The 24,317-nt window shown below is 44.9% G+C and overlaps 1 protein-coding gene across 4 annotated transcripts in view; it reads left to right on the forward strand.

Annotated features, from left to right (window-relative positions):
* Window positions 1-9,167, forward strand: part of JAKMIP2 (janus kinase and microtubule interacting protein 2) — a 70,628-nt gene extending 61,461 nt beyond the window's left edge. For 3 of the 4 annotated variants that reach the window (XM_087753994.1, XM_087753997.1, XM_087753998.1), the window contains one exon: window positions 4,916-5,206. Coding sequence is in view for 1 of the 4 variants with exons in the window: in XM_087753997.1 (XP_087610123.1) it covers window positions 4,916-4,936 (21 nt within the window). In the remaining 3 variants the exon portion in view is untranslated. Of the gene's footprint in view, window positions 1-4,915; window positions 5,207-6,629 lie in introns of those variants that run through there. The other variant, XM_087753996.1, reaches the window with a different exon arrangement.
* The last annotated feature ends 15,150 nt before the right edge of the window (window positions 9,168-24,317 follow it).

Raw genomic sequence — 24,317 nt, forward strand, 5'->3', positions numbered from 1 at the left:
CAATTAACATGTAATAAGTTTAAAGTAAACAAAAATTGATAGTTAATGGTGTAGGATGTAAAGAAGTCTTTGCCACGGTATGCTTAGCAGCTGACAGTTCAGAGTTCAAAAAGCAATGTGAAGATGGGGAAATAAATCGGGGAACTATAACGTGCATGGGCTTCACACTTTTCCCTCTGTGCTTAGCCACTTTCAGAACCAAGATGCTGGGCTAGGAGGATCTTTCTTCTGATCCAGGATAACAGCAGTAGAACATAGCCTAGATAATGCTACGTTAAAGACTCAAGAACATGTAATGACAGCTCAAAATTTTCTGATTTGGGGACAGACCCATACCATTACATTTCTCACTGTATCTCTTGGCTCTGGCTTGAGCTATGTCAATGAATAAATTCTTCTGCCGTGTACTCGAGGCAAGCTGAGAATACAGTTGTGTGTGAAAGATGTTTTGCCATGCTCTTCTACCATTTGTACTAGCTCAGCATTTGTTTCCAGGTGCAATTCAAGGGATTGATTATAACTAAGTGACACGGGTCCAGTTTGGTGGGTTTTCCTCTTCCCTCTAAGGAAAAGCTCCCTACTTTGCGCTTCATTTCAGCTGGATCAAGGATTTCTTTGGCAGTTTTGTGCTGATGCAGAGACAACCCTCAGAATTAGCCACATCAACTGGAATCCACTTGGCTGGCCAGACCTCAAAATGAATGTTTTCATGGGCTGCGGCAGTAACATACATGGAGGTTGGGCTAAATGGGGAATGAACTGTAGGAAAGAATCAGAGGGACATGGACAGATCAGTGATCATGGCTCTTGTAAACAATGGCCAATATCATTATAGAGTTGCTGCTATTTAAAACATACTGCCTTGATCCAGTGAACATTAAACAGATTAAGTTATGACTGCATACTTACTAATGTTCTTGCTGCAGGATTTCTGGGAACCATGACAGCACAGCAGCTGTGAGATGTTTTGAGTGGCCATGACTTGTGAAAATTTGATTTTACAGTTTCTTGCTTATTCATAGTGGGGAAAAAATCAGAAAGTCTTCTGAAACAGCCAAATTATCTATAGGCTAATTTTAAGAAGCCAAAATTTTCACAGTACACAGTAATAGCAAATCATTTTATATGACTGTGTCTTTTGCTGTACTGCAGAATCATGAGTCCGGAACAAGCAACCAACCCAGAGGGAGAGTAAAAAAAAAAACCAAAACAAAACCAAAACCAAACAAACAGATCTTGGATTTAAGGTGCACCTTGAAAACTCACAGGAACTGATAGTGACATTTGCAAGAACCTGTCTGCATGAGTTTTTCCTATTTGCCTATACTGTTGTCCTTTTTTCAGTTTCTATCACAGCTATGATAGAGTCCTTGTGAAGCATATGAGAAAAACTGGGGCAATAAGAGGTTCAGAATTTTCTGTATATACAGTTTGCACCTATATTTTCCACCTCTATGGGTATGGAATTCAGTATTTGCCTCTTCTGGTGCAGCTATAGAATTGGTAACAAGCTTATACATCCTAGTTTTACCAATGCTGATATCAGCTATGGTGGAAGAAAAATAAGAAACCAGGGGGTTTCTTATTTCTTTGAAAACATGCCTCAGAAGATATCCCTTGCTCAGTCTAGGTCACCTTGATTAGAAATGCATTCATGACATTAAACTACTGAACAGTTTTTCCTAATCCTGTCTCTTTTAAGATGGAGCACCCAGTAAAGTCTTTGCAGTAGAGCATGCATCCTGAGAAATACAAATTAAAATTTTCATTAATATTTGAACTCATCAGGAAACGTTGTCTTCCTGATTTTTTTAAACTCTTTTTAGTTTTTAAAAGAATTTTTTTCAGAAGATTAAAAAAACCCTTGGTAGATGCAAATGCCAAAAAGATCCACAAAAATGCATAAAAATAATTTTTGTTTATAGATATGACATTTTTCATTAGAAAAGAAAAAGATGATTCACATGAAAAATTTAATCCACCTGTAGTTGAACTTAGAACAGGAAATCCCTAGTCCCAGGACAAAAATGTCACTGTATGCTTCCTGAGACTGTATGCGTGGTTTTGGTATGCCAGCACAGAAGAGAAAGGAAGGCAAACTGAGAATTACAGACATAACATGGATGAGTCACTTGGTTTTTCAGGAATTGCAGGTATATACCAGTATCTTTTGAAATAAGTATTTCCCAAAATAGAAAAAAAAGGCTATTATTCTGATATTGGAATTCAGCAGTGCTGATTAACTCTTTGTCTTGCAGCCTGTGAAAATATCTCAAGTGCCCTGTAACATTTCAGTGTCTGCATGCTAAGAAAAAAAATTTTAACAGCCTCACAATTAGCTCTGCAATGTATTCAAAGGCAGACTGAATTCTTTGTTGCAGAGGAGCCATTCCTTCCCTCTTCTCAAAGCAGGAAGGCGAGAACCACACATATAAAAGGAGAAGAATCAGGACCATCAAAAAAATACAACAAAACCTCGACATTTGCTGATAACACCTATGCCTTTTTGGCCTAACTGGAGGGCAGGTATTGGCTGGTTAGAAAAGCTAATGAGCTGTTTAAGGTCAGAACTCTACATTCCTCCTAAAATTGTAGCAGATTTATTATTATTCACTTGCAGTCATTCTTCTACCTGCACGTGGCTGCTGGGTCACATCTAGCACAAGCTCTCCGCTAATTTGATGCACTCCTCACTGGCACATTCATTGAGTAGGACTGATAGTCAAACGTAAGCATTTTTCTTCCCCCTTTAGGACTGTCACCGCTGCAATGGAACCAGAGCAGCATCGAGGCCAATGTCATTATGTCATTGCTGGGGTTTTACACAGAACCCTTAGGGACCGTGTCAGGGCTTCACTTCCCCCCACCCCCGGCCCAATCTCCTTCAATAGGTTTTCTGCTTGTTTTAAACAACATCTAAGGTTTAGCAGGTGTAAGTTCCTTTGGTGTAACTTCACCGAGGCCAGAAAGGCTGCTCTAACTACAGCGCCAACACGAGAAGAGTTTCGCTCGCTGGATTCACTGTTGCTTCATAGAGGCTGGCCCCCGGAGCACACAAGGGTCTAGTTCGAATGACTTGTGTCTCTACTCCCCATAGAGAGGCCGAGAAGCATCAGAGAGAGCTGAAATATGGTTTACAGCCCCGGAGAGCCTGCTGGTGTGTTGTGCCACTCCTAGGACCACCCAGGAGATGAGTGATTCTTTTGCCCTTCCCATCCTGCTTTTGCATATTTGGCTATGAATGGCAGGTAGGGTACAGGAATGTGGATTACTGTGAGCTGAACAGCAGAGGAAGTGGCCGTGACAGTGGTGGAGATACAGTGATGTAGAGAATAGGACACTGACAGAAAATGGAAAAATCTTAAGGGCGAGGTGTAGGGGGGGATACATAAACTCGATGCTCTTCAAGAGGACCTGCATTGCTGTGAACTCCCTTGAACTGTAAAGACAGCTGCAGCAGGCCCAGCATCACAGCAAGTGTATCTGTAGAGTGTTTTACCAAGGCAAGTCACTCTACAAGTGCAAAGCATCAAGTCTTGTAGCAATTCCTCAAACACAAGGCAACGGTAAGCAGCTGTTAGCTCCTTATCCCCTGCCTGATGCCAGTCTTCCCCCCCTCCGTTTCCCTCCAGGGGATCCTCACCCCTCAATACCTGAGGGGAAATCTCGAGACAGAAGCAATTTGGGAATGGTGTAGGCAAGACTGAGAGGGATTTTAGCAAGGTCATATTTTCTGAGGCTGGAATACATGGAATCAGAGAGAATAACTAACATTGATGTTTTCCATTCACTTTAAAAACCACCTGCCTACCCAGGTGACTTTGACATTTGCAGTAACTCAGCAAGGGTGAGCACGGCCTGGGGAGTGTGCCATCAGCATTTCTGGTTCTGAGAACTCCTGAGAGACGTATCACCGGGGGGGCTTTGCAAAATTGCTTTACTTCCACTGGATCCAAGTTAACTTTGTTAACCTTATCATAAAAGACTTCAAACAGATCCTTGATAAAAAAAAAAAAGCACAACGCATCCTTGAAATGTACCTAGGAAGCCATCTCATATGAAAGGTCTTTGGTTTTCTTTGTGCCTTGCTGCAGTTTATCCTTCACCATCCTTTTAACTAGCTGAGAGCAAACCACAGTGCGATCGCAGATGATACTTTCTGGTTTTTTTCTCTCTCAGAATGAGCACAGCACTCACTGCTGTGCTTTTCAGATAAGGAAGGACAAGCATGAATGAAACCACATGCAGCAGTATATAGTATCCAGACCAGAAGCTTTCTAATTCCTCTTTATGTGGGATTTTCCTACGTGCATTTTTTCTGTGCTTGTGAATATACACATTCACTTATTTGTGATCACATAGGGAAGTCTGGTCTGCATGAATTTTGCACTCAGTGAATTTTACTTTATTTTTTTTTAGAGAAAACATGCCCTTTTTCCCCTGGTTTCAAACTGGAGAACCGCAATTCTTTTCCATAGGTAGGGAAGGCTTCCTTGGAACAGGAGCAGTCTGTATTTGCCTCGTTGCATTAGCCAAAGTTCTGGGGTCGCCCTGACACCGCAAGCAGATCACCTGTGGCCATGTCTTGTGTCACGGGTGAATTTTGGGCAGCTTTGATTCAAGAGTTATTGAAACTGGTGCATAACTATTCACCTGAAGATGCCCATGGGGACTTTTATGGACCAGAGGGCTGTACTTTGTAGGGTTAAATGGACAGGCTTGGCAAAATACCCACAGAATTTTCACAAATGCCTTTCATATGGACAAACAGAAACAGTTTAACACTGACAACTGTAAGAACAGACCTTTTCACCTTCCTGATCGATGGACTGCATCTTGTCAGCTGGGCTAGGTAGGTAGAGGAACTTATCACTTATCTGATACAGATGTTCTTCTTTTGTTTTTCTATTTTTAGAGTGCCCGACCACACAGATAAGTCCTTATAAAGGCAAATGCTTCCACCCCCCCGATGAAGAGAACATTGTTTACACCTATTTTAAAAAGTATAAAAATGAACAACCTGTAGCCAAGACTGCAACCACCTTGTATTTTAAAGCCATCACTCAAGATTTGTTACTTGACAGTTCCTGTCTAAAGCTATGATATATGCTGCATCTAATGAAATTCTATATGTTGAAATTATGGAAGGGGAAGAAAAATAAACTGTGAACCTACATCACTTAGGAAGAGCTTAAAGGGAAGGAACCACTTTCAGCTGATCAAGTCAGTGTGTCTTGGGCATGGAACCAAAGTTACAACAGAAAAATCTATCCCTGCTGTGCAGGGCAATCGTTTAAATGTGACACTGTCATCCCACGAATGGATCGGAAGTTAACAGGACAGAGCAGGAGAAACACTTACGAGCCGTGGAGAGATGCTGACAACAAAGCATTCCGTTTGGACTGTCTGGCTTTCTCACTGCAGGGACTCCTTCTCTCCCTCTTTGGTTTTAACCTCAGGAACAAATGACAGCTGCAATGTGGGGGGAAGAAAGGAAAAACACATTCTGGTTTGTTGCAGGATGGGCAGGACAGGGCACGACGTTTTGCGCTTGAGATCGTAACAAAGCACCACTCTACTCAGCAAAGGAAGGGAAGAGGGTGTCTGGAGTAAGGAGGATTTCTGACAGAGTTGTAGCCTTATCTCTCTTCACCCTCCCTCCATGAAGAACAGCCCATCTATTGTCAGATACTTTTCATGTTCTTTAAAGACTGCCATTGCGATAATAATGACTATACTTGATTTTACTGTTTGAATAATACACTGAGGATCACTGGATTGGACCTACAGAGTAGCTTCTGAGAAAGAAAAGAAATATGTTGGAGGACAGAGGGGAAAAAAGCCAACCCCCTTGTCCATGTGGGGTGATCCACAAAGCATCAGCTTCCAACTGTTTTGTCCCAGCTTGGAACAAATGTTTTGGTTTGGCTTGTCAAACTGACTTTGTTAGCTGGCTTCCTGATCAATGACACATAAACCAAAAATGGGGAAAAGCTGTGTGAACACATCCTTATTAGAAGTAAGAAGAAGTATCGCTAGTCTGTTTAGATTTTTCCACAGTTAAGACTAACTAGAAGTAGTTTGCATTTCAAAGCATTACTTCCCCTCTAATCACAAAGCCTGGAACCCAGTCCTGGTGACTCCCTGAGGCACCCCAGGCCCACGCACCCTGTAGGCAGTATGAAAGGAACCCTGAGGAGTGTCACACCTGCAGCAAACATTGCCAAGGTCCTGTGCCTGCTGGGAGCAAAGCAGCCAGCTGCACCCATCTCCCCTTTCCTCACTGATGTGCGGTATGAGCTAGGCATGACAATGCACTTCTCTGTGCCTCTGCTTTCGTTTCCCTGGAAGTGGAGTCGTGCCTGTTTAGACTTCAGGTTCCTGTGGCAAGGCTCCTTATTTGAGCTCTGTCTTCCACGATGGAGCCTTAATTTTAACTGGGAGAAATGGGTGTCTGTATTACAAAATAGAAAATTAAGGGCCAGAATACAGCCTATGCATTACTTAAACCTTCAAAACAGGGCTCACGTGTACCAACAAACATCTTACGTGCACAGACCCTGCCCATCAGGAGCTTTAGAAGTGCTTTACAAGAGTCTCTCCTTTGTTTGCTTGCTTTGTTTTTACAGATGAAGAAACTGAGGCACAAAGCAGTGAAGTAACTTGCCACAGCAACTCAGCAGGTCAAAAGCAGTTCCTCAGCCACAGCAGGGATGAAGTTCCTCTGGTATCGAGGATGCCTGCCCCTCAGATATTTTTTGGCCAGAATAGCTTTTAATCATTAATGTCCATTCACCCAACTGGATTGCAATGCTGGGCTCCGTTTCTTCACAAAGACTCCTAACATCCTCATTTCTTGCATGCCGTGAGATTGTGTTAAGCCTTCCATCAAAGGTTAGAAGCAAGTGATTTTTTTTCCTGCTCCTTAAAATTAATTTAAATTACAGAATGACCACATCTTCTTGAAGCAGTCTGTTTCAGTCAAGGGGTTTACTGAGGTCTGCACCAGCTGTATGTCTGTTGGTTCATTTTTTTAAAAACAGGCTTGTAGGCAGATACGTTAAATGAATACAGGTACGTTGCATGCTCTTTGTTCAAATTCTTTTTCCCCCGCAGAAGAATCTGTGGATAAGGTTGGCCCAAACCTACATGTGCTTTCCAAGACTGCTGCCAGCAGTTCGGTCCTGAAGCTCTGGAGTCAGGCCCGTTGAGAGTCTCGTCCCACACCTGTGACACCTTTAGATCACTAAGCAACTTGACAACACCTTGTTAGCTACAAAAAGGGGGTTTTCCTCTCTGGTCATTCCCTCTTCCCCATTCTCACTCTTTTTTCCCCTGTTGCAGCACCAGTTCATTTCATACCACTTGGCTGCAGTGTCCTGCAAGTAAATACAGGCTGGAAACTGTTTTCCCTATTATTAGGGCCAGCAATTAAAACATTGAGCTCTTCTTGCAGAAGAATGAGCAGCACCTGTTTTCTGTGATGGTGCAATAACTTCCACCTCTGCTTTGGTTTGAGAAAAAAAGAGGACTGGAAATATTTGTTCCAGGCAATCATAGGGAAGGTTGGTGGCACAGATAGAAATACCTAGTATCAGAACATGCCTGACTGATCTTGTGGCAGGCTTCAGCGTTTAGGCCCTCTGAGCCATGTTGTGCACATCTTATTTAATTTCTCTTTTTTGCCTAATTTCCCCTCCCTTACTACGTATACATATGCATGCGTGTGCTCCATTCCCAGGGGCTCGGGGTGGGGTGGGGGTGGTAGACAGTCCCCAGCTTATCTGGGCCTGCAAACCTAAATCTACAAGATTGCTGTGCTCCCTCCAGAGAGCTGAACGACAGCTGCTTTACTCTCCTTGCAGCATAACGTAAGCCATGCCTAACACACACTTGCAGATAGGAGTAATACAACCTTTCTGCTGTCAGCTAGATCAAAATGAGTTTGATGTTTGTGTATATATATATACATGTATCTATATATAGTATATATGTATATGTACATATATATACATATTATGCATATATCTGTCCCCTATTGTATATAGTAAATCGTTGCTATAGCTTATGAAAGTATACTTCCAATCTAGGTATGGGGAACTGAATCTAGACTTGTTTAGCTGCCACAACTGGTACGCTCCTCGTGGTTTAGTTTTACATCTCACGGGCAACTAGTTTTTGGATCTGTTTTTCTGGGGTCTCTCCCCTTCTCTGTCCTGAAGCTGTTTATCCAGGGCTTTCTGCTGTTCCTGACATTCATTGAGGCAAAGTCTTGAGAATCCTCCCTCAAATTAGTCACTGCAGCCAACCTCCCCGCCCCCAAACCAACCAGCAAAATAAAAATCATTGTATTGCAGCCTTTGAGGACAGCAAATATAGCCCTGGATTCCTTCTATCCACCCGTCCGAGGCTGTAGCAGGGGTACCAGCACTCCAGGCTATCCCTACCATCAAAGCAGTAGATGAGCCACATAACGTAGTGCAAGTCAGCTTGACCAAAATCTGGCTTGCTGCTTTTTCTCCACTCACCAAGTCAGGAGATTGTGAAGACTATTCTTTCAATTTAAGTACTTCAGATGAGGGCCTAGTTAGTTAGGTGAAACGAATTTAGGCAATCGGGGTTGCAGAAGGAAATAGGGCTTCTTGCAGTATTATCATCCTGGCTCACAGCTCCACCCTCTCTTGTTGATGTGCCTGGAAGACCACAGAGACTTTTTTGTAGATGTGCTTCGTTTACCAGCTCCCTGCCCTCATCTCAGTGGGAAACATCCTCTGAACCCCCAAAGCTTTCTGTTCCATGGCATCCCGTGAGGACTGAACAGGCCAGGCTCTCCTTCTCACTAGGGCAAGGTTCAATAAACAGCCACACAGTTGCTGGTGATTCAAAGGGTTTTTTCTTTGCCCCTGCCCTCCCTCACATCAGCACCTGTGTGTTTTTATATACACTTTTTGTTCCCAATTTTTTTGGTGTCTATTCCAGAACAGAATTGTAAATGACTTAGCAGAATGACCCTTTGATAAACACTGGACATGTATCTGTACTATATGTATTAACGTGTAGAAGAGAATCCTTATTGTATGTAAAGTTTTATGAATGGTTATTTTTTAATTTATGTATTTAATATAGGATTCAATGACCTCTGGTGTTTTAGTTTGTATAAAAAATAAAACAGCGGCATTTTTAAAAAAGAGATCTCACTTTACATTCACGGAGATATTCAGCGTCTGTCTGGAATCTGTTCAGAGGAATCGTGTTAAGGCTGAGCTACAGAGACATGCCTTCCCTGCCTGCTCTCCCCCTCTGATGTGCTTGCAGCCCAGGCAGAGAGAGGACAACTGGAGAGGCTGGGCCATAACACAGCACACTCTGGAACATAAATCTATTAAAAAGCTTTAGTGGACATCCTGAAGTAATTAGTTGATAAGGGGGAGGCAGTCAGCTTTCCCAGCATGAGCCCAAGTTTGAATTTACTGGTTTTTTGCTAGGCCTGTGCAGCAAAAAAAGGAAAAAAAAAAAAAAAGCTGCCGTCTTTTCACTAGATTCCGGGAGAAGACTGTGTGGGGGGGCCCTTATTAGACTCTTGCCCTAGTTTGAAAAGAAAAAAAGGCCTCAGAATCTCTCCTACTGTATTCACAGTCTCCCAATGCTGTTCAGTGCCGATAAGTGCCAGATAAGATAAGATAAGATAACAGATAAGATAAGATGACAGATCAGGCTCAGGCTCAGTTAACCGTTTGCTTCACAGAAGCTGCACAAGCACAGCCAGCAGCAACCGTTTGCGACATGGGCTTACACGTTTTTTTAAAAAACCACTACTCCGGGTATTACTAAGTAGTGCCCACATTATAAATTAGGAGGGTAAAAGCCTCCAACGCCTGCCGCCCCTCGGCCCCGCGCAGCGGTCAAGTGGCTCGGCAGGCTGGTGATGGCGGTAACTCGCCCGCGGGTCCCGCTGACCCCGCACCGGCCACTGCTTTCCCAGGACACGGGTGGACTCAAGTTCCTCGACACCGGGGAGGTCATCACGCTCCGAGAGGGCTTCGGGCCCCTCTGCGTGGGCACAGCCCGCGAACATGGCGCCGGCGGCCTGCAGCCAAGCCCTCCTGAGGGAAAACCGCCAGACGCAAAGCCCGCTCCTGCGTCCCTGTCACAGGGTGACGAGCTCGCCGCCTGGACCCGGAATGCGCCGGCTCCCACCGAGGCCGCGGCAGCCGGAGAGCCGCAGCGGCGGCGGGGAACGCGCTGTTCTGCGCGGGAAGGAGGCCGCCGGTGCCGGGGCGGGCGCCGGGCAGGGCCGGGCCGAGCGCTGGGGCCGCCGGCCGCCAGGGGGCAGCGCCGCCCTCCGCCGCCGCCGCGGGGCTCCGCCCGCCGGTCCCGTGCCGCCTCAGCGGCCTCTGCCGCGCCTGAGGGCCCTGCGGCGGAGCGGCAGCCGTCGGTGCCCGCCTGGTGAGCGGCGGGAGCCGTGGAACCGTGGACTCGTTTAGCTTGGAAAAGACCTTTAAGATCATGGAATCCAACCGTTAACCGAGCACGGCCGGAGCGCCGGGGCTCCCGGGCTGCAGCTTGCAGGAGGCCTGCGCGCTCCGCAGAAACCCCGGCCGTTACCGACACAAATCTGAGGGAAAATCGGTGCAGACTGGCACAAGCAGAGCTGGAAGGCCTGTTTCCATAAAACACAAGGACTCCGCTTTGGAAAAACACTTGATAGAAGCTCGTCAAAGTAAAAAAACCCAAACCAGTAACAGCAGTGATGGAAAACAAAAGCATGTCTATTTTTTTGCCAGATTTTCCCATCCTCAGGTGCTCACAATATTTTCCACTATCATTCCCAAGCACTAAATACGTATATTTTACATTTTAGGTCATGCTCTTTGAAAGCCTTCAGACTCTTTGGAAATCTGCCCCCACCCACAGCAAATCTGTGCAATTTCACAGCTTAAAATGAACTTGAGGTGGTCATACTGATGACAGTACGGCTCCTGTATATGAAGGAGAATAAAGTTGCTGTTACGGAGTCTCCCAGAAGCACTGGGTGAAGCGGAGATACCCAGCCAACTAAGCAAAACTCTTGAAAATAGGAGCCAGGTCTGTCAGGAGAAAAGAGAATGACTGAAATTCAGGCTTCTCCTCTTGCTGTGTGGATCATTACTCAAAAGGTCCAGATTGGCCAGTAAAATAAAACTTCTGTTCAAAATATACACTGAGCTGTTTTCTGTTGTTACCTCCAAGGCTAATGAAAAGTCACCTTCTTTGGGAGACAGAAGAACCACAGAGTTGAAAACTAAATTTTCTTCCATTACATTTTAACCCTTATGAGGGTTATGATTTGGGAAATAAGGTTTATGATTTTTCTTAAGTATTTAACTTCCAGAGGAAACGGATGAACTGCAGTTGCTGAACTCTTCTGAGCTTCTGAAACATTACCTTACATTTTTGCACATCAACAAAGCATCCAGGAGGAGCAAGAAATGTCTCCTCTGCCATTTCCAAGGGGTGCTGGGGCCAAGTCTTTCTGTTGTCCTCTTCAGAGCAAACATTTGCTATTTTTAAAACTTAGTCTGCAAAATCAGACCAGACAACTCAGTAAGGAAAAAAAAAAAATCTTTCCTAGACAATTTTACTTCAGCTTTGCCAGCAGGAACATGAAGAAAAAGAGAAGCAGCCAAAGCCCAGGCTGCAACAAGCACTGGGAACCCGAAGGCAGCCTAATTTACATTGCCACACTAGGGCCCCTTCTAACACCCACCGTTCCCAGCCCCTACCAGGCTCCTACTTTCACAGCATCCCTGTTGGGAATGACTACCTTCTTGCCTTTTCAGCGTGTGGGGACTTCACCTCACTGCTTAAGCCTTGTCCACTTTGCCAGAGATGTGCATTGTAAAGAATGCAGTGCCTTAGAGCAGGCATACCAGCTGCCACACATCAATACAGCCATTTAGCTCCTCTCTGAAATAAGCCGCCCGAGGTGTCAAAGGCTAGCTTCCTCTGAAACTCCTCTTTTTGCAAGTGTTGATGGCCCACCAGCCACGTAAAAGGGCTGAACTGCTGTGGCGAAGGTATCCTGCAGCTGGTCACGGTACTGCCGTGCTGGCACACACCAGGAGCAGGAACTCACGGGAGGAAGTTCGTTTAAGGATAACTCCTGGGTGTTTAAGGATAACTCCTGGGTGCAGCATGCTCATGGGTTTTCACAGCCTTCTCTCGTTCAGGAGAACAGACTGGACTTGTCCCGCTTCTGCTGAGGTTTTTATTTTGAAGAATCTTCATGATCGGAATTGGGGCAGCAGTGAACAGCAGTGCTTTTATTGCATTTGTTGTCAGAGAGACAAAATATTATGCAGCCCTGCTCGAGAAGCCCATAATCCCAGAGGTGAAAGGCAGCACAGCTCTTGGAAGCTGTGTGCACTACAAAAAAAAAGACCTTTTGGAAGGAAATTGCCAAGGAAAGTCTTAGAGGGGAAATGGAAAGCACATTTTGAAAGTGCAAAGTCGTAGCCAGGTATTTACACCTATCCCATCTTTTTACACTCAAATCCCCAACAAATCTAAGCTAAAGAATATTATATTGCCACAGAATAGCCTAGTACCTGAATGCATTCATTATATAAAAAAAAAAATTATTATCTTTCCCAATATCCACTGCAGCTCATATCTTTAAAGTGTTCTTAGAAGACTGAAACACATTAAATGGGTCCAAGACACAGAAATGAAGATCTAGATTTAGATCTCTACTATTACAGAGTTCAACAGTGTTTATCTCCAACTCCCTTGCACAATAATCTTCAAGTAACAAATGAAGCAAAGAACTCGAGCCAAGCAGTCTCATTTCCTTTGGCTAGAAAAAATGAAAAGGGCATTTAATGTTAAAATGCACTAATTCAGAATTAAATCTAAGGGAATAGCTATGCATATAAAATAGATGTGCGCTATGTGACCTGTGGAATAAGCTTAGCTTGTTTTGCCTAGTGACACCAACCCGGTGAGGGCATGGGTCTGCGCTGTAGATATCTCAAGGTAGATAAACACGGACAGAGAGAGGGACTTCTTAGCTAGAGGACAACGTTGACAGAAGAAGAAATGCGTACAAACTAGCTGTGGTTTGTCAGAAATTAGAAAAAGTTTCCTGGCTGTACTGCTGTACTGCGCACTACTCTCACTAGTGCAGTAAGATCCTGGAGAGCCCTCCGAGGGGGTGCTGCGAGTTGTAGAGCTGAAAGTCAGAGAAACGCCAACTGTTTGTCTATGGTGTAAGTGTTGCTCTAGCAATGGCTTCTCTGGAGACTCTCCTGTGCCCAGAATGTCGTTACTGAAACAAACCATTATGCAATTGGGAAAGAATGGGCCGGATTCGATGTCGTACCACTCTCGCACAAGGGGAACACCGCTTCATCCACTAAAAGGCAGTCGCTCTGATGTCAACGAGAGTAGATGGGTTCCAACTAGTTGCCTGGATGTGGTCTACTCAGTCTTTGCTGTTCCTAATGCATCCATGCATACGACAAAGATCCTCATCACTACCACTCTCTTTATCTGCAGTTCTGACAACTGTGTATAGGTTAATGATTGAACCTGTATAGAAAAGGAATTCATTTGTAAGCTTTTCAGTTGGCCCCTTGAGCTCACAGTTGAAACTCATGAGTGGAACAAGTGTGGTGGGAAGGCTAGAAAAGTAGCTCTGTACTCCAGGATTTTCACAGGTCCCACACGAGCATCGCACCCTGCCTGCCTGAGAAGGGCTGCTTTGCTTCACTGGACTTTTTCATTTAAAATACCAGCAGTGTGCTAGCTGGCCATGGATGCTGCAGAAATTCTGCAAAACGTGTTTCGCCCTAGACGTCTGCCAGCAACCTCCTGCTGTTCTGTGACAGCAGCGGCGTGGCCGGCTCAGAAGGGCTTTGCAGATCCGTCCCAGATAAGGCAGTGGAGTGCAGCTCATGTGCCAGTATGAAATATCCCCTCTACCAAATGAAGCGCAATAAGACTATTGCTGTGCAGCTACCCAGCTATCGGACTAGGAGATTCATTTACTCTTTTAAAAATTTGTCATAAAATTAGAAATGTATTTCAGGCAGAGTGCTGCTTATTGGACCCGGATCAGTAGGGGTATAGGAAAGCCACCATGTAAGCTCCAAGCCTGAACTTCTGCTGATGTAAACCAGGAGTACTTTGCTGAAGGAATGAAGATATGGTGCAATGAAACCAGCATCCTGAACTGATACAACTCAGAATGGTAAGCCTAGGTGTCAACATTTCTTATATGTCTGATTTTGCCATCTCCTGTGCATGCGTGGAAGCATGGCCATCCAAGAGATCATTTTTATGACAATAACAAGAACTCTGACACCAGATTTTGGGTCCAGAACCCTCTGGGTGTTTCTCTGGGACAGCGGCAAGGTGTTTCCAGCTACAAGACAACAGAAAGGATGGGACAATGCAAGGGAGTCCCAGACGACCCGTGCTATGGCCAAGAGAGGGCAAGCCTTGTGTGAGTCTGTCCCTGGTACGTGACAGCACTTCAACCTGCCCCCAGGGAGAAAGTACCCTAGTGTGATGGTAGCCAGAATCAGGCTGCAGCTGTTTGGGCTGCCTTGAGGCATGTCCATTTTGTCCAGTCTTTTATCACTAAACAGGGCTTTGGTGAGTGAAGAACTGAGCTGTGTCACGGACTGCGCATCTGTCAGGGGCAGGCATGGCCAGTGCTCATGGCTTGTGTAAGAGGCAGTATGACTGCACATTAAAAGGTTTCTGTGCTGTCTCTGCAGCCCATTTGGATGGCAGTAGTTTTCCATTGTTTGGGAGATTGTCTAAACATAGTAAAAGCTCTAATAACTGGCAGTGTGCCATCTGCTCTGTGTCGAGGGGGGCTGAGTCTCTGAACACAGCAGAAAAATACATGCCAAAGCCCCATTCCTGCTTGGAGAGAGGAGCATCCCACAGCTTGTGCCATACTGACAAGAGGCCATTGTGCAATGTCTGCTCTAGTGCCTGGCCACCAAGTGACAGCCGTGAACAAGCTGCTTTGCACAACAAAGAAGATCCTGTGAAAACCATTTTAGAAGCCTGGAGCAGGACTGAGACTAGAGATATAATGATTTCAGTGTGTACAACAGATGGAGACTTTAGAGCATGGAGCCACTAATCTATGGATTACAGACTCCCTAATTATAGACTAACACTTACCATTTCTGAGAGGCACTACCAGCCGAGGGAGGGATCTTGCAGATCCATGCTCAACAACCGAATGCCATGTTAGGGATAACTAGGGAAGGAACAGAGACTGGAAAATGTAACTGTACCAACCTCTTGCTCATTTGTGTCTTTGAATGCTGCTTGAGGTTCTGGTCCATTGCAGATCTTGAAAAGAGGATAGCTGTGCTGGAAAAGGTCCAGGAGAGTCTGGCACGTGTGCTCAAAGACACGGACCACAGCTGCACCCAAGCAGGCTCCTCAGCGACAGGCACTCCCTCGAGGACGAACCGTCAGTCAGTCAGTCACACATTTCTCAACATAAACAGGGGAGCCTGTAAGAACCAATAACAGAATCAGATCTTCAGCACCTCCAAACGCAAACCTTGACGTTAACCATAATACTGATCCCACTGTGGTCCTATCTTATTGACTCCTGGCCTTGGAGCAGAGGAAAACTCATTATTCCTGCTACTTTGTGCCTAATTCTGTCCCAGTCAATCGTACAACAAATCATAGACCGAGACCTACAGATCCCACAAAACTGGACCCTGATATTAACTGTAGCACTGCACTTAACTGATATCGTTGAACGCTGAGACACAAGAACTCAAGCAATCAGCAACCAAGCAGGTGACCCCATTGTCATTGGCATGGGCCAACCAAGGGTCATTTATAAACTAAGGTCATCAACTCTTTTATTCCAGATCCCTAACCCTAAGAACAATCCTAATCCAAGCTGTCAGCCTGTCCCTGTGACATTCGTTATTTCCAGATTTAGCTACATGATAATGGCTGGGAGAGAAAACAGCTTCAGCATAGATGAAACTGTAGGGCCTACTAGAACTAGCAGTGTTTTAAGTCCAGAGTCCTAACCGAGACGCACTCACTCATCCTGCTTCCCATCGTACCCAAATTAACAAAAACTCATTTGTTTACTTCTGGCCTTATCCTATACCAATCTACCTAGTAAAACGCAGAAACTAACTGAGCTCCACCGCTATCGCTGAACTGAGCACCAGCTGTAGCCCGGACCCTAATGCTGTACATCATTGCCTGAATTCTTCAGCTGCCTCAGACACAGGAAAAACACCCAGATTTGAGCCACAAGAGCCTAGCAGGAGCAGGAAATTCAAGTTCTTCAACTTTATACTCCAGTACACTGTCTATACTCATGCCTTGGGGACATCTCTTACCCACAGAAGTAAATGTAAGGCAATTGCAGAGATTAATAACAAAACCTGGGGATCTGGCAAGATGCAGTCATCAAATAGGTTTTCAGTGCCTCCAGTCAAAAATGCTGGCTTTAACAATAATCCTGACTTAATTGCCCGTATGAGCTCTGGACTGCTAAGAAGCCAGTCGCTCTTGTGCACACCAGGCCTCCTGCCGCCGCGCCAGCAATCATCTGTAGCAAACCCGCGTTCCCAGCTCCCTGCGCAGCCGAACCCTGTTCGTACACGCGCTCTGAGGTTGCTCGCTCCCCAGCTCACAAACACCGACTGCCAGGCAGGACCCGCCAGCTCCCACCCGGCACAGCCCTGGCTGCCAAACGCGGCACCTTTGGGAGTTTCTGCCTGCCGCTCTCGGGTGACTCGTTGCCGCTCCGCAGGCACAACGCCCGCTGTGCCGTGCCCACGCACCATCGCTGCCGGCGCATCCCCAGGCTGGCCTGACTTGTGTGACGGCACGTGCAGAGCACGTCTCCTGCGCTAAATACCACAGGGGTTTGGGAGGAGAAGGGTCATTCTGTCTCTGGACCCAAACTGGGTTTAGTGTCAGAAGGGCTCTGAGCTCTGCCCTGGCAATGTGGTTTAGATTTAAAATATTCTCTCATCTGGAGGAATCACAAAATTGAGATCTTATTGCTTCTATTAATGCAGGTTTCATTCTGACTGATAATACATGGAGTAACCATCTGGCCATTGGAAGGATGTACCATATTCTCCCCTCATGACAGGTGACAGAATGATTTATAAATATCAGTTCAACTGACAAATGCCCCCATGTTCCTTATGGACGGGTTTTCCACAGGTGGCTGCCTGTCTTTGTTATTCCATAGCTCCATGAGCATCTTCACCAAATAATCCTGACTTGGAGCTTATTTACGAAATAGTTATGGAAAATTGAAATTGGACCTGCATAGTAATTATAAATGCTATTCCATAGATCATATATATTTTTTATCTAGATGGGAACATGTATAGCAAGCCAAAAGAAAGTTCAAATTTCAAACTGTGTATATGACTGTTATGTTCTATTTTACGGTTCACAGATTAAAATTCACATAGGTATCAACTCTAAAAATGCTTTAGGTGAAAGTCTTAGGCCATTCAGGCTTATAATTGACTGTATATTAATACACATTCTCCTGGATATTTGAGAAAAGCAAACAAAAAAGAACATGGTATATTAAAACCAAGCATCATGAACTAGGATAAGTATTTAAACATTAAAATAAATATATTGCAGCATTTGCCTGGCTGTATGAAATGGGTTTTTGAGGTCCGGTAACTAATCTGCTGAAGTGAAAGCCAGCAATCATGAGATCGGGATCTCGAAGAGTACGGTATTCGAGGTGTGTGTGCCACTGAATAAATGGGTGAAAATTATTGCATGTCGTAGCTACTGGGAAGAATCTTGGCAAGCTGGGTTAAAACCTGAGACTTAATAAGTGAACCTCACTCAGCTCATAAGACAGTGTTTCTTTTGCGAATAAAAAGCGTCCAGAGCTCTCATGCCAAGGCTAAACTAAAAATCACGCAAATATGCACATTTATTAGATTCTGATCCTCAGAGGACTCAGGGAGAACGAATACTTATAAAAGAAGGTGACTCGCAGAAAGAATCTGGATATTGTAAAAAAATTGCGTAGCTTCATCTGGTTTCCTTTAGACTCCTAAAGCAGAGTTGCTGAGTTATTGCATTCTTGTTTGATGTCCTACATGAAATCATATTATTAAGTCCAGAGACACAGCTGACTGTTCCCTGCTCCCTGGTTAGCATTTCAGCATTGCTACAGCAACGGCCACAAACAGCCTTGCAAACCCCTCAGAACGGGCTTGTTCCTACCGGGTATTCCTCCCTCCCCAGGCCTCCCCGCGAAGCACCGGGGCTTCTTCCAGTTATGGCTGGGACAATTTAAGCCGCCCTCAGACACTGACTCTTCAGGTGCCAGAAAGCGTGAGGTTGAGCAGGGGAAGAGAAGACAAGAATGGCGAGAGAGCAAGACAGACAGTGAGCAGAGTAAGGATAAACTTCTTCAGCATAAACTCGAGTAGGGCATAACTGGACTAGCACGAACCCTTACCAACAGCTTATGCTGGAATATTTCCCAGAACAAGAATATTATCTGGTGATTAACCTCTCCCTAGGCTTGTCTGCAGCTGAACATCTAATGCCAGCTGAGTACTTCGCTGTGGTGGGGTTTCAGCAAGCATGCAGAACAGGTCACCAACAAGACTGTGTTTCAGTCATGCTTAAACCAGCAGGAACAGCTTAGATGAGTGTTGTTGCTTCTGATTTACAGAGGTGTAACAGAGATAACAGCCTAGCCTAAGAGTCCAGAGAAGGTGGATAGAAAACTGACAGTAAAGTATTCCTGCCTGAACCCTGTGGTGGCGTGTTGCAGACCCCTAAAGCCAGGGGGGTGAAGGCCTGGATGGGCAGTGTCCATGTCCATCATTTTAGTATTTGAGTGCAAAAAATGTGACAGGAAAGCTGTGATTTTACAAATTTAGATCAATAATGGAACAGGAAAAATATACTCACCTCCTATACCCATTTTAAAATATGACCACGAGACCCAAAGAAATCCTGAATCACTCTGATAATCAAAAATCAGACCAAAAACTTTTTGATTGAAATGATAGCAGAAATACGAAGCCTGACTGCCAAAACTCACCCATGCTTGGCTTTAGCAAGTGTACAATGACTGAAGTGCTAGAAATCTGACATTGGTTTGGAACCTGAAAGAAAGTTGCTAAAACTTGTTCTGGAATTGATTTCCTAACAATCGTCTAAATATACAGCTCAGTTCATATCACAAAGAAATGCGACATAGTAGTAAAAGGAGTTAAAGAAAAGTTTTCTCCATTCAGAAGAAACGAAACCATCAGTTGAAGTTAGCAGTCTCACCAACGAATGGGCCAGACCATGTCTTATGCCAGTGATACACGGAGCTCTGCCTGCTCTCTGCTTTCTGCACTCTTAAGTGCGTTAGCTCTGGTCTGCTCTATGGATGACATTTGGATCAGCCAGCAACAGAGGGAGTGAGTTCATGACCACGGTAGACACCAGTTTCCTTCCTGCAGTCAGCCACACAGCGATGATCTAACTGCTCTAGAATGCCTTTAAACTGCAAACGCGCAGCCTGGTACCCACCCACAAAAGACATCTGTTGCAGAGAAAGCTGCCTCGCACCGAGGACGTGCAATCCTTTGCACGAACTAACGTTGTTCTGAAAGGCTTCAACTCGGTATCCAGCAACTACACCCAGAACTGGCTAAGGCCGCCTATCAGTACTTCTTGGAGGGGAAGATGCTTCTCTCCATTGTTAAAGACACAGCAGAAACTCTTGGTGTGCCTTCTCGCTGTGGTCTCTATTCAGGCTCTACTGAAACTATACTCACAGGTCAGAGTGTCTCCGTGGCTGAGCGACCCATCTGCTCGTTAGCGGCTGCTGACTCCCAGAGGCTGTAAGGGCTCAGGTCTTGAGCAGACTATTTCCTTTACGAACAAACTGCAATGTAAATACAGTAAGGATCATATAATAGTGGCTTATTAATTTTTATTTCTTTAGAATAGCCCTAATGACGTTATGTGCATTCAGAGATTTGAATAGAGAAGCTTCTGGAAGTCTTTTGTTTGTACATTCTTTGTATGTTTTCAGCCATCCCAGAAGTTCAGTGATGTTAACCTGACACAAAACATACTTTACAAAACAAGATTATTATTCTGCTTTGCATGGTCCAGGGGAAACATAATGAGCTTCGCTTACTGGAGACAGATAAAGGAGGTCTGAAAGCACTGCCTTTCCCCCTCAGTGGGGAATTCACTGCACATCCAGAAACTTCGCTGGCAAAAGACAACATTTTTCAACAGCAGTTTCCAAGTTAGGGATCTGAACTCCTGTCCAGGCATGAAGAGACTACAACTGGATGTTTTTTAGGATTAATGGAGAGTACATGCTGAAAAAGAAGGAGGGCAAATGGCAGATGTGGAAGTACTGAGCACACAGGAAAATCAGTCCATTTTCATTAGGTACCTAAAAAAGATTTTCATGAATGAAACCTGAGCAAATCCTACATGATCATTCTGACAAGTAGCACTGGATGCAGTTCTCTCTTAGGCCCTGAGTTTGCAAGCTGTGATACTATCTTTAATTTAAAAAGATGGAAACATTCTGAAGTACATAAATAGCATTAATCATCAATGTAGAACATGTGAAACATTTTTTCAGGATGAGAACAATAGTATCTTATAATTCTCTCAGTCAGCATGTTTTAGGGCTTTCCCTGCCATGTTCCCAGCAATGTTTCTGCAGTGGCAGTATACCGTGCTGATGCCTACGCTGTCCCCAGCACTCCATGGCTCCTGGTTCCGCCATAGCTGCCCTCGTTAAAGCTCTGCAGAGAAAATCTGGACCTCTCTGGTCCTTTCCTCATCGTCGTGGAAAGTGCTTTGCAATCCTCAAAGGAAAAATGCTAATGAGTTAGCAACTATTACTGTGCCAGTCTAAGTAAATAAATCGCAGTTTCAAACAAGGGAAAGTACAGAAAAAGTACACACTTCTTAACAGGGTTAAGGCACACATATTACGTGTTTATAGGACAAGCCAGAGAAAAGCAGTGGGCAGCTATGTGAGCTGGAGTTCAAGTACCCCTGAGCTATTACGCGTTCCAGAAGGGATGCTCAGAAAGCATTCTGTGTACATCTCTTCATCCAGAACCAACACGCGCCCTCAAACAAGACTGTTGGTTTTACACATAGCTAGAAAGCATTGCTGTTAGGCTTCCCCTGTAACTTCAGAGAATGAGGAGAATGAAGGAATAAGAGTGGCAATATCCACCAAGTGTTATAATGAAAAGACAACAACCTACAGCAGTTTGGATTCCTTTGTATATGAAACAGGGAACTTCTAAAGTGACCAGTTCCCCAAAGTGTCTTCTTTAAGCCCCAGGCAAACCAGCCAGTACAGTTGCAGTTGCTTAACTGATAGGGGCTGTGAAAAGAATCGGAGCGTTCCGGCTTGGCAGGAAAGGCAAGCCTCTGGTTTTACATTCTCCGCACAGAAACTTCAGGGCTCACCGTGGTAGCTGTTACTTGGATCTTTATCAGCTAGCCTAGGCATGGAATGAAGGATTTGAATACTCTAGTGATGGACGGTCACATAGTCTAAACCTGTAAGAACATACCCATGGATATTGTACCTAAAACTGTTTGACCACCTGCACGTTTGGGTGTGGCACACACAGGTCCTCGCTTCCGTATCACAATGGATACGTCAGAAATAGTGGAAAGGCAAAAGGCAAACACAGTGAAGCAGAAGGGCCCCACTACAAAAGCAACCTGCCATGTTCTTCTCCATTTCCTACCAAGAGAAATCTGTAGCAATGGGGCAAATATAAGGAAAAGGGTTTTAGCTCCACAGACTGAGAGTGGTTCATTTGGCAGTTACGGGTCTGAAATTCTTAAAATACTGTCTGTTTTATGGGATACATGAAAGCTATATTGCAGTTAAGGCATTAGCACATCTGGGGTGCAGATTGATTTCAAACTCAGACTTTCAATGTTTATCATGAGCAGATACAACATTCATATGCTTTCCTAGGGAAATGACTAATACGCTACCTTTAACAATTTTCCAGTCCAAAACACCTCACTGTGTTTTGAAAGTTCACAGCCATTGACATTCTTAACTCACCCGTGCTCCATAAAGGGCCCTCATCAAAATGCTGCAATGTGGACCCTGGGTTCCAGCCTCTCCAGCAGGAAAGCATCTGGCTCTTTATCTGTTCATTGGTGTTCCTCTCTTCGGTCTTTATTTTTTCATAGTGAGTAAAATTCATAGAGTGGTCACACTTAGCACAATGGTATTTTGCGGTGCACAGTTCCCTATTAAACAGGAACGAGCCTGCGGTGTGATGAGTCAGTTTAATTCCTTTCACTGCAGTCTGCCCGTGGTATGGCACTTGAAAGCCGTTGGTTTAGAAGTAAAAGCAGCTGAGATGAAAGAACCAAGCCAGAAGTTAGGAAAAACCCCTTCAGCCTGAGCAAAGGAGGGTATGAACATGTATTATAAAGAAAAAACATTGATGTTGATTTAGTGTCCGTGCAACACGGTAATCCCATAAGGCCGGAAAATCCCTACCCCCTCTAAACTAGTCTTCCAAAACTGTTAGAGATTAGGTGGTGAGATTTTTATTGTCTCATCCTTTCAGCTGGCACTGGTATATAGGCTGAGGGTGGAATGGAGCATCCTCCTCCTCTGCTAACACTTCCCCCACCCTCTCTTTTGCAGAGGAAAGCAATGCAGAACCAGGCCCAGAGACATAACAGCATCCTGAAATGAGTAGGAAATACCTGTGGCTTCCACTTCCAGCCTCTGACATGGGGTCACAAATTTAACCTTCGATGTGCAACCACTCAGGGGCAGCTTGATACTGAAGTGCCTATTGCCATCACAGAGAAAGAAAAGAACCAAATATCAAATAGAAAACAGCAAAAATTAAAGCATTTTGGGGAACAGTGTATTGCTGCCTTTTTTTGCCCCCTAAAGCAAAGGTTACTAAGAACTTTAACGTTTGATCCTAGGAGCATAACCCTGCATGCACGTCCCACTTGCTTTGGGGTTCCCTGCAGAGACCTTCATTTACAGCCCACTGGACCGGACCCTCAGCAGCTATGCACATCGCAGCCCCGCCAGAAAGCTTACCGGTTCGGTAGGATGAGGATATCCTTGGGAAACAGGAATCCACCGGGTGGGCTGAAACTGGCACAACCTGCTTCCCCCCCGGGTGCGTCATGGGCCTGACACTGACCTGGATGTAGCAGGATTTACTCCGGACCAAGTCCCCCTTTTTTAGGTGACTTCTTCCAGGTGTATTCAGTGCAGCTGAGCTTGGGTTCTTGCCTTCTGACAGAGTCTGGGGTTTCACGTTAGCAGCTGAAAATGAGTTTAGGAAACAACCCATTCCAAGACCGCTTGCAAAGGATTGAAGGGCAGGATGTGTTTGGGTGATGGATTTCGGTAGTACAGAAGCCTTTTTCTACTGTTCCCTGAAAAGGGGAGCCCAGAAGCTGTGCTTGCTTTTCCCTAGGACATACCTAGCAAGCAACACAGATGGACATTATCTGTTTTTATCTATTTTAACATCTGTGTTGAAAGGATAGCCCACCAGTCCTTAACGGTGGGATAATCTGGCAGTGATTTCAAAGGGAAGTTAGTGGGACAGTGAATACAGACTGAACACAACTACTGATGTAACTAGATAAGCTGGAGGTGTGGCTTGCTGGCACTGGATCTGCTGAAAGACTCTCGTCCTTACTGCCCTACTTTCTTTGCTCTTTATACGCAATGAAACTTGCCCGGCAATGCATGGTTTAAACATAAAGGAGTTTCCTGAAGTGCCTTGAGCTCATCCATTTCTCGCTTGTCTGCTCTCACTGCATCTCAGAGCCTCAGTTGCTATGCTTGGCTGATGGAGTCAGGTGTTTTTCGTTTGTCAGCACCATGTAGCTTTGTTATAAAACACAGCAAGCCTGATTCTGCTTTCTCCTGTGCCAGTTTTGCAGAAATGTATCTCCACTGCGCTACATTCCAGTTAATCCAGATTTACACCAGGAATGTTAAAATAAGAATGTGATAAAACCAACTCTCCTAGCCAGGTGAAACCCAGCAAGGTGAAACCATCATTATTTTGGATACTTTTGACAGCAAGCAGTAGTAAGTAGAAATGGAAGTAAAATTTGGATGGGTAAATTTTAGTTCAAATGACCTTTGCAAGTCAGTCCCTATGAGGAATGTCAGTGTCCCCTTTCATCTTGGCTCCGCCACAAGGAAAACAGACAACCGGCTGATGTGGGTCTTGTCGGCGACCCATTTTGCAACGCTGGTGGGAGAGGAGCGG

Source organism: Nipponia nippon, unplaced genomic scaffold (assembly GCF_047370975.1).
Source record: "Nipponia nippon isolate SJK-2023a ecotype South Korea unplaced genomic scaffold, ASM4737097v1 scaffold_17, whole genome shotgun sequence".
Classification (NCBI taxonomy): domain Eukaryota; kingdom Metazoa; phylum Chordata; class Aves; order Pelecaniformes; family Threskiornithidae; genus Nipponia; species Nipponia nippon.